Source organism: Rutidosis leptorrhynchoides, chromosome 4 (assembly GCF_046630445.1).
Source record: "Rutidosis leptorrhynchoides isolate AG116_Rl617_1_P2 chromosome 4, CSIRO_AGI_Rlap_v1, whole genome shotgun sequence".
NCBI classification, from domain to species: Eukaryota; Viridiplantae; Streptophyta; class Magnoliopsida; order Asterales; family Asteraceae; genus Rutidosis; species Rutidosis leptorrhynchoides.
The window spans coordinates 72,214,063-72,225,147 of record NC_092336.1 but is presented as its reverse complement, the minus strand read 5'-3'; the positions used below and the strand labels follow the sequence as shown (position 1 = coordinate 72,225,147).

Sequence of the window (11,085 nt, the reverse complement as noted above, 5' to 3'; positions counted from 1 at the left end):
TATTATGACATATTCAACTTACACCACTAATTCTTTATTATGCGCAAGATTTTTCATTCAAATTTCGCATCTTTCTAATGTTATCTTCATTGAGTAATATTTGTTGGTTGAGATGTCTTCACTGAAAATAGAAAGTGTTGCAACATACAACAAATTAAATGTGTTGGTAAATAAATCGTAAATATTTCCAGTTTTATCTCACTCGTAATCTAAATCATGCTTGATACTTTGTACACACCCTTTTATAAAACAAAACAAAAAAACACATAATTTTATACCGGGAAAAATTAACTTACGTAGCTATAGCAATCTCTCTATCCTGGAATAGAGAAAGGAATGACTTTCTCTTCTGGTGAGTGAAGATTTTTCTCAACTTGTGAGTACAGAGACGACTTCTATTCTATTCTAGGATAGAGGAAGGATTGTCTACAGCTCACCTCCCCCATACCTCGCATTGTGCGGGATTGGGTATGGTTGTTGTTGTACCTATAGCACATGTTGAGTACATTGGATTAGGGGTGTTCAAAATCGGATATCCGAAGATATCCGGAAAATCGGATAGTGGATTTAGCCATCCGATATCCGAATATCCGAACTTTTTATTGGATTTCATATGTATCTCTTGATTTCAACAACAAATTTGAAGAAAAGTTATTAAACTACTAACACAAATATTACGGAGTAATTACTTAATAATATGGGTAGAACAAATAAGAGGATATACATATATAGAATTCTACTTTATTATAACACGAAGGGGGGAAAAAGCAGAAAAGTTCTTCGAAACAACTTCCGATCGATTAGCAAAATTAACAATTAGAATAACAATGAAAGCAGGTCAGTGCAAACTTAATAATTAAAATTAGAAAGACTCATCATATATAGTTAGTGAACCAGTATCAAATGATAAATTAGAAGCTGTTTGTAGCAGTTTGGAAGCATCAACAATTGCATATTCTTGTTTCTCCATTGCTAGAAATTCCTCTACTACCAAATGTTGTTGTTCTTGTAAAAGAAGGTAGAAAAAACCCCACCGATTTTTTAAGTTTTACGCTGTGTTCTCGAGTTTTTTTTAAGTGGAAAGGAGTGGGGTGGAAAAGAGAAGGGAGAATAAAGATGGAAAGGATTGTAATAAAAAAATATTTGATGAGAATTCTTGAGTTGAAAGGATACTAAAAGAAAGGAAAGGATAGTAGTTAGTTATTTATATTCTTGAGTTATAGTGGAAAAGAAAGGAAAGTATTAGAATATATAATTGTACAATTATACCCTTTCATACATTTCAATTATTAGAATTAATTGTAAATAATAAATAAAATACATGTATGCAAAATGGTTGAAATTCAAATTAATAAACCATAAATTAAGTCTAGAGATAAATAAAAAATGCATGAAACTCCAAAAATCTATTTTAATCCAAACAAAAACAATATATGATCGTAAAACTCTGAATATAAATAAAAAACCCTCCACTTTTACGCTCTCATCATTTTTGCCAACATAGACATACGCTTATGAATAGGACATCCAAATAGAGCTCGCACCTTGTCGGGACGATCAACCAAAAAAAGGTATGCATTTTCAGTATCGTCATCTTCCATACCCATAAACTCTAGTTCTTTATAGATTTCTGCCTCTGAATAAACGTGCGGACGAGAACTCTCCATTACCTTATTATAGATATATAGTGTCAAACATTAATATAATATAATAATACTGATAACAGTAATAATATTATTATATAATGTAATTTAAATCAATACCTTTGTACTTCGATCGATAACATCAGCAACATTAGTCATTGTACCCAAGAATTTCGATGTAAAATCTTCTTCTTCCTCTAACTTCTTTTGCTTCCTTTTCTTACTTTTCGATTTAATTGGCAGCTTTCCATTTGATGGTGGTGTGGTTAATGTAGGGTTAACTTCATCCATAGTATCGAAGTTCTCTAAACCAATGTCATTAGTTTCAACGTACTGGTCAATATCATCAATAGTTACCGTTATTGGCTCCTTAGTTTGTTGATTAGTTCTCTCTTTTGCAGTTGCAGCAGCTGTACCTGTTGCTCTATCCTTAAAAAATAAAAGTTGCAAACTTTCGTAGTGATGAATTACTTTTGCAGCAGCTGTACCTGTTACACAAACGACTTCTATTAAAAAACCTACGATGTGCAATTAGAGCTGCCACTAGACAAATCAAGTGAATTGCTGCTAAATGTTGACTTTTAGCCATATAATATAGATTATCATCCATTGCAATTCTGAACATGTAACAAAATGAGAAAACATTTTTAATAACGCATTCAATTAAAGTAAACCAATGTGTAAATAACATTGCATCATTACAACCCATTTATCAAATCTAAACACCTCTTTTATTCAATATGGCCCACATATTATAATATTATAGTTCATATTATAATATTATAATATTATATTTCATGTAAAAATATTTAAACTATATAATCTACTACAAATGATTTGTAAAAGCACATATATAGACTATATTCTAAAGAATGAACATATAGACGAATATATATTACTGCAAAAGTACAAATAGACTAGAAAGATACAAACATATTAAATATTTATTTATTTATAATGATATAACAATATTGATTTTATGATTGTTGTTATTATAAGAACTTAAGAACAAGTCATTTAGTTATATACTCTGTAATATAAATCATCATCGTGTCATTCATATTACATACTCATATGGTGACATATATTATAATATAATGTAATATTAATATAGTACAATCACATGCATGCTCTTATGTTGTTGACTTTCAAAAGATAGTATGAGTACCTGAATCACCTACTGCTACTGTTACCTACTGGAACTATGCGGCAGTATGAAAGTTGGAGAATGTTGGTACCGTAAACAATAATAAATAATAGGGTTACAATGTAGTGGATAAAATAGTCATTATACACATATAAGACATGCTATCAGCTCAAACCCTCTCAATTTTGGACGGATAGGAATGTAGACAAAAAGCCCATGGACTATCACCCCAACCCCTTCCCTATTCTTTCCTTTCTTTTGTAAAAAAAACTCAAGAATGGTTAATTGGAACACTATCCCCTAATCTCCTTTCCTTTCCCTTAAAAAAAAATACTCAAGAATGCAGCGTTAGATCTGGGGTATTTAAAGTTTTTACTTTTTGGTAACTAGAACGCTCCTTTTATTCCTTTTAGATTTGTGTTAGGTGACAAAGTTTATGTAATTTCGGATATTCGGATATATCCGAATATTCGAATTTTTTATAAATGCCATCCGAAATCCGAATCCGAAAAATCGGATATCCGAAAATCCGGATATCCGATTTTTCGGATACTTTCGGATTTTCGGATTATTCGGCTGACGGATTCGGATATTATGAACCCCCTACATTGGATGATGAAAAAACCAAGATTTGACTTTCAATCATATTTGACACCTCATTTTCATATTGTTGTTTTAATATTTTTTTCGTTTCCTTCCAACTCCAAATATATTTTGCCACATAAATTTGACACTCACTAGTACACCCATTAATTGACACTGTTACGTCAATCAAAATACCCAAAAAACTCCTCAAAACTACAAATTTGCCTCGTAACAAATGGTCTAACAGTAACAACCATGAATGACAATATCATTTCGTTGTTAAGTGCACGCCCTATTTAACAAACCTTACGGGTAATATACTTGATCTTGGATCCTTGATATAAGCAATTTGGTGTTATCAAGATAGACACTTTATCTTTAAGGAATACAAAGTGCTTAAAACCAGGAATTATGAAATTATAGGCTGGTCAAATGGTTATGCATGTGACATCAAGGGAAATATTCTGCACCGAAGATTGAACACAGATACAAGGACCAAGTGATCATTCATTCTTAATTTTGTGAAACTCCAACACTGCGTATAGTTGCTAAAACAATCTTCCAAGATGCTAGACCTAAATCTTATGTGCATGACAGGAGCAAAAGGTATACAAAAAATATTTAAAAGTTATCCTTGGCTTGTCGGATCACACCCAATGCCTCTGCATCACTCGCATTGGCTGGAATATTTAACGAACGACGTATTTCTTGACTTGAAGTACGCAGAAAAGGATTGCATAACTTTTCCTTCTTTAAGGTGGTTGGAACCTGAAGCACAAAACCAATGGTCAAAGATGCTTAAAACTCACATCAAGGTCCAATAAAACCCAGGTCTCTTCTATAAAAGCAATAAAAGTAGATAACTTTAGGAATTTCAATCGATTATAATCATATAAAAGTTAAGAATGAGGTTCAAGTCAAAGTTATTGCATGACAAAGTTCAAAGGTGGGTCAAAATTACCGTAGGCAAGTGCTTTTTCCGAAGATTGGCTACAGTTGCGGCATATGACTTTAGTTCTTCATTTCCAGGTTCAATGGATAGTGCAAACTTTGAATTACTCTGAAAATGACCTTCTCATTGTTAAAATAAGCTTGATTGCTGACCACATGGTAAGGAATGGTGAAAAGTATTTCAATAACGGAGGTAGTAAGATTAAGTGGTTTGAGTCAGAATGATTAACTCACTGGTATAGTTTAAAACAGGTTATGTTGGTAAGTTGGGTTTAGGTTAATCCAAAACACTATTTGTCCAAGAAAACACATGTATAATAATACTTTAATGTGTCAAATACAATTACCAAAATCATATTATATTGATATTTAATAATACTTAATATTTAATTTAATTTAGTATGCATTAAGAATATACTCAGATAACTTTGGACTCAATTACTTTAAGCTAAATATTTCGATATTACACGTTAGAGATATATTATCAATATGCCTCATTTGTATGCAAATGGTTCAAGATTTTCATATCTATATAAAAGAATAGCAGCACTTACCAATGTATATTCATGACCACAATATATAGATGTGTCTTCTGGCAACGATAATAACTTCTCAAGGGACGTATACATCTGAAACACAAACAAGAACAACTTGTACAATTAATACTTGTGTTATATAAAGCACAAGTAAATTGTTAAAATAGATAAACTGTAACTGGCAAGCACATAGTAAACTAGCATAAGCGAGTACCAAAACATGCATCGTTCTACATTAAATCAGTAGGAAAACCACTTAAAAAATAATAAAAACTCAGAGATAGAAAAGTCATCCATCTAAAGCGAACTTTGGAATTTTCATCAATACATACCACTTTAAAGATATATGCTCAAACAGTGGATGAAGATGCCAGAAAGGAATGTATATACAATCACAATGCATACATGTAGTACATAGTATTTGATCACTAACACATACACATAGATGCAGTACGCTACCAACTTTTGGTTCTAAAGCTTTCCAATTACCCTTCAATGAATGAATTTTTAATGCAATTGTCTTTCTTCTTTGAGTTATGTAATCACTAACACATACATTTAGTAATAACCAACAAAGACATCAATCCTCTTCAGGAAATTTTAACAAAAAAAATATGCAAAAGATTTAGGTGTTGATATGTAAAGAAGTTGAATAATTATTAAATTAAACACCTCAAATCGGAAGCCAATCAGTTACAACTAAATGTGTAGTTTGATTACCTGTTCAGGTGTTCCTTCGAATAGTTTGCCACATGATAAGCTGAATAAAGTGTCTCCAGTGAAAATGACCCCAGATGCCGGAAAATAAAAGCTGATATGTCCTGCATGAACAAAACCAAAGAATTAACAGTTTGTTACGTCAATTATCCTCTATTTCTATTTTTGGAAAGATTTGGTTGCCTATTTCAATAATCCCAATTTTTCAACCATTGACACATCCATTATAACAATTACCAACATACAAAAATTAGGTCTTGGTCTATATCCAAAAAAGTATCCCCTATCAACAACAAAATTCAACATTTTTGTAATTATTTTTTCAAAATGCTTCGAGAATCCCGTACTGTATTACTTATGCTCATGACCCCAAAGTAATAGTTTTGTTCACAGGGGAAATAATCGTAGTTCGCAACAGTCAAAGACGCATAAATTTCAACAGTAACCTGGTGTAGAAAAAATGGGTTTGGAGAATATCTAGAGAGACAATATATATCTTTTGTCTGAAAAAGTTTCAGTATGAAACGATGCCTATCTAAATGTATAAAGCTTGAAAAAAAAAAAAAAAAATGAGTAGCAAATTAGAAGAAAACCTTTAGTGTGACCCGGGGTTGCAATAACATGCACCTCATGCCCTGCAAACATCCACGTGTCCCCATCATTCAAGCTGATATCAATGCCGGGAATTCTTTCCTTGTCTATATTTGATCCAATTACCTGAAAGATAACAAACACATCATTAAAAATAAAAATAAAAAAGACACTAATAAGCATAAGATAACTATTCCCTTTCTGAGCACTCTTCGAGTAGTAGTTCTCAATTCAAATGTCTCTCTTGCACTCTCGTTTAAGATTCGTCAATTATTCTCGCAACAAAAGGCACCATGAATTTACTAAGTAATAATATTGGATTGGTAACACAACCAACAAATAGCAGTATTGCCTAGTAATTCTTATTTTATGTTGTTATTATCTAGTTCCCCATATTATCTAGTTCCACCTATACGCAAGTTTCAAAATGACCTTATTGAAAAAATAATAATCAAAAGAATATTAATATACAACCACAGAAGAACAACTTCACCACCAACAAAATTACACATACACCCCCCTTTGTCTTAGCTATGACTTAGTACACACATATACATATATAATTTATGCAAATTAGGTAGTATTATACTAACCAGAAAGTTTAATCACATATATACTGAAAATTGCACCAAAATAATAAATGGCTCACCTTTGCCCCATATCTTGCTTTCAAATCCACATTACCACCTGTGTGATCATAATGATGATGAGTATTCAAGACGTAATTCAGATTTCGATTGTTCCTACTCAAAACCTCTATTATCGGTGAAGACTCAGACGGATCAACCACTCCAACAGTCCCAGTATCTAAATCATGCAAAAGATATGCATAATTGTCCTTGAGACATGGTACCTAACATAGGCACAATAAAACACTATTAACACCATCGAAGGTAAAACTACAGGACAACAAAGAAGGTAGTGGGTGACTATGTTTGCATGATTCAGTTAAACTGAAAATAAAACACAACGAATATCTGGGAACTGAAGATAAATGAAGTGAAAACTCACCAATTCTATTTGCAATGATGAAGACATATTAGAAATGCTACACAAATGAGAAACACCAAGAGATCGACTGACTCCTCGCAAGGTTTTGAACGGAAACGAAAACAACTGCATAAACCCGTACATAAGATTCTTTCGAAGGCTGAGTTGTCTTATACCTGGCAATGCACGGACCATCCTTCTCGCCTGACACATTAAACAAAAAATCTACGTGTTATCTATTAAAAGCTGTGATACAATATGAACTTTGACAAAGCACAATGTACACATCAATACATAAATTATAAAATACCTCTCTGTCACGCTATCATAATATTGGCATCAGGATGATTATATTCCAATATTCCCTCATTTAGTACCCCTAGTACATATGAGCAAGCTGTATTGTTGACCTAACTCTATATAATAACTAAAACAAAAGATATAAAGTAAGTTAACTATTTTTCCCAAACATTGTCCTGATTAGGCAAATTTTTTATTTGGTTGACTCATCTTTACTTTTTCTTCCAATTTTGACAAAGGCTCCTGATATTTCAGTTTTTTTTTTTTACCCTGATCAACACACAATATACTATATACAGTATCAGTTTAGCTAAATGCCCAAAAAATTCAACATACGCCCTAACCCTAACAAGACAACACGTCACTCAACTAAACATATATCTATCTAAATTCACATCTCAAGTATCATACATATTCCACACAAATCCCCAAATTCATCGTTCCACAATAACAAATCAATAATTCACAAAATCATAATGACCTAAAGGTATAATCCGCTATAAACAGTAACTAAATCAATAAACCTCAATGACGATAATAGCGTCGGAGAATATACAATCCGCGTATATCTAACACATAATTGACATATAACACTAGTGAAAACCGCAATTTAAATCAATCAGATAGTGAATTGACATATAGTAACAAATAGTGAAAACCTAGTGAGATCAAAAAGGGAGAAACCTCAGTAGGAGGGAGTGCAGAGACGGCAGAAGGTAGGAATGATCTACAAAGCATTTGCATTTTTATTGTGCGAATTTTGCTTTTTGTAATGAAAGCAATACACTAACAACAAGAAGAGAGAGAAATATAATGTATTTTGATTTTGATACAACAATAAACGGGTATGGGTTTACATAAGTGCTTTCACAACTATACCTTCCACGCGTTTTCTTTTCACTTTTTTACATATCTACAACTCTAGGGCATCATATAAGGCTACTCCCCTATCGTAACTAAACTATTCATCCTCTTAACCTTTCACATCAGCGTCACATCAACACCAATATCCTATAACTAACTCATAACTAAACACTCCCTATCATGGCTAAAACAATACTCCTCTTAATATACAACGTACAAGCAATAAAGCATCAAGTCCAACAATAAAAAACACTGGGACCCGCAATTCCTATAACTCTTCCGTTAAATCTATGGTGAAAGCGGTTAACTAACGCGGGTAACTAAGTGGTGCCTATGGTTAGTTACGGGTAATGAGCGGGTAATGGGCGGGTAACTAACCATAGGGGGTGGTCTAACCATGTCGTGTGTGTGATCCTTTATATTATAGGAAAATACTAGTGAAATGACCCGTGGAACTACGGGTTTGTTTAAACGAAATAGTTTAATAATATGTTTTAGGTATTAAGTGAACGTAAATGCTAAAGTTATTTAGTTTAATGACCCGTGGAACTACAGAGTCTGACTAAGAAACTCGTCAGCTGAACATTTCATCAAACACCTAAAATGATATTAAACAATTAACATTTAACCATAAGAGATAATATTGATTGTCATTTTATTTTAAAGGGAAGGCATGAGATAAAAGCTCCAAGATTCCTATCTCAACAATATTACCAAATTAGTAGGATGTGGTTTTCCTTCCTCTTTCATTTATACCCTTCTGTAATATTAATAATTAAAATTAATTTTTAGGATTAGTCTGTAACAGAAAAGTTGTGACGACCCGGAAATTTCCGACTAAATTTAAACTTTATCTTTATATTTTTCTGACACGATAAGCAATGTTTGTTAAGTTAAATCTCAAGGATTTTAAACTATGTTTATACATTCATTTAAACCTCGACCAAATTCCAATTATTCACGAACCATTAAATGAACATATATGAATATGTATGTATATGTGTATATGTTATAAATTGAAAATGTCAACAAAGTATTTAAAAGTATAATGCTTTATATGAACGTATTTGTTTCAATATGATTATTGACGAAATTAAAAAAAAATATATTAAATGATTGAATTATCAGAAACATTGAATTATGATTACAAGTCTCTGTTGAGAGGTCCACTATGATTTGAAAAATCTATTCCTCTTAATGATATTCGGAATAATTTGTAAAGCTATTTATAAATAAAAATAAAAAGTGTCATTTACGAAAGTTAGACAAAAGCTAGTGGAGAATTGGTTTCCATAATATTCTATTAATCTATTTTCAAACGTACAAAAACGTTTTCAGTTTAAAAAGAACTTTATTATTAAAACGTATATAACTTTTATAAATATCTAGAATCACTTTTGACAACTCATTACTTAACCAGTATAATAAATATAACGATATTTATATTTTATTTCATTAAATATATATAACGATTTAAATTAATATTATATATATTTATACGCGTATTATACATACATAGTTTTTATACTTTTACTATACTTTAACTTTACCTTTACTTTACTTTTACTTTACTTTAACTTTAATAATTCACTTTAATAATTCAAAAATCTATTATAAATAGAATTCAATAGGTTTCATTATTTCATAGAAACTTAAAAATATATTTCTCTAAACTCTCTCAATCGATTTACATATATATATATATATTTGCTCTGTATTATTTCAAGATATTATTAGTATACATAAAATATTACGACGGAGTGATGTCCGAGTGATTTCAAAATAGTTTTTTGAATGAGTCGAAGCTAAGGAAATTATGGGTTATAGCTATGGAGGTGATGGGTATGGTTCATGGGTATGCTCGTGAGGTCAATCTAGTGTTTATCATCTCCGTTGCGTCTACGTACTTTCCTGCAATATTGAATCTCAATATTGATACGTGAGCACTCATAACTTAACTTTTATATATCAATAGTGTATCCCTGACTAGTGCTAGAGTATATAGGATTATGCATGCTTGTACATTCGATATTATCCTTAGATAGGTTTGTTGAATCCTGAATTAGATACATATGCTACTGAGATAGGGTATATGATATGCATGTCATTGGAAAGCTAGCGAAAAAAATTAAGAACTTTTCATTTAGATATCGAATGGTTTCGATGAACTGATTTGAAGTTATAGTCAACTGAATTTTAGTATTATTGTTAAAATGATTATTATTACTATCTTCGTTATTATTTTAATAGAAATATCATTGTTATTATAAAATATCATTATTACTATTATGTTAGTATTATCATTTTATCATAATAACATTTTTATTAAATATAAATATTGTTATAGAATAATAATAATTATTATTACAAAATAATACAACTTTTACTTATTATTATTATGATCAATATTATTTTATCAAATAAATAGGGGATACAAAGATATTTTTCACCACGCGTAATATAATTACATTAATAATACTTACCACTATAGATTTAAGATATTAAGTGAACTTTATAAATTTTACTACTTAAGATATATAAAAGTATATTTTATCATATATAAACGTTAATATAAATTTTTATTAATAAATGACTTTTATTATTATAAAATCTAATAAATATATTTAAATATATAAAACGACTATAGTTAAGTTATATAATAAACACGTATAAATTTTAGAAGTCATTTTGGGTCAAGTTGACTTTTGTTGACTTTTGCATATTAGTCTCGAGCATTAGGATTGTGGTACACTATGACTTG

General features: G+C 30.8%; 1 protein-coding gene across 1 annotated transcript; it reads right to left on the bottom strand.

Annotated features, from left to right (window-relative positions):
• Positions 1-3,768: 3,768 nt before the first annotated feature.
• Positions 3,769-8,286, bottom strand: LOC139840052 (hydroxyacylglutathione hydrolase 2, mitochondrial-like). The gene is made up of 8 exons (XM_071830277.1): positions 8,145-8,286; positions 7,182-7,364; positions 6,820-7,023; positions 6,173-6,296; positions 5,583-5,683; positions 4,881-4,955; positions 4,337-4,435; positions 3,769-4,143 (listed from the first exon to the last, which is right to left on the bottom strand). Exons 1-8 carry the CDS (start codon positions 8,202-8,204, stop codon positions 3,997-3,999), a joined length of 993 nt encoding a protein of 330 aa, XP_071686378.1. The 5' UTR covers positions 8,205-8,286; the 3' UTR covers positions 3,769-3,996.
• Between the last annotated feature and the right edge of the window lie 2,799 nt (positions 8,287-11,085).

Excerpts from the sequence above, each read along its gene's own strand:
- LOC139840052 (XM_071830277.1), bottom strand. The coding sequence starts at position 8,204 with ATGCAAATGCTTTGTAGATCATTCCTACCTTCTGCCGTCTCTGCACTC. Across the intron at positions 7,365-8,144 it reads CTGCACTCCCTCCTACTGAG|GCGAGAAGGATGGTCCGTGC; the intron begins GTTTCTCCCTTT and ends TTAATGTGTCAG. Across the intron at positions 7,024-7,181 it reads CATCATTGCAAATAGAATTG|GTACCATGTCTCAAGGACAA; the intron begins GTGAGTTTTCAC and ends TGCCTATGTTAG.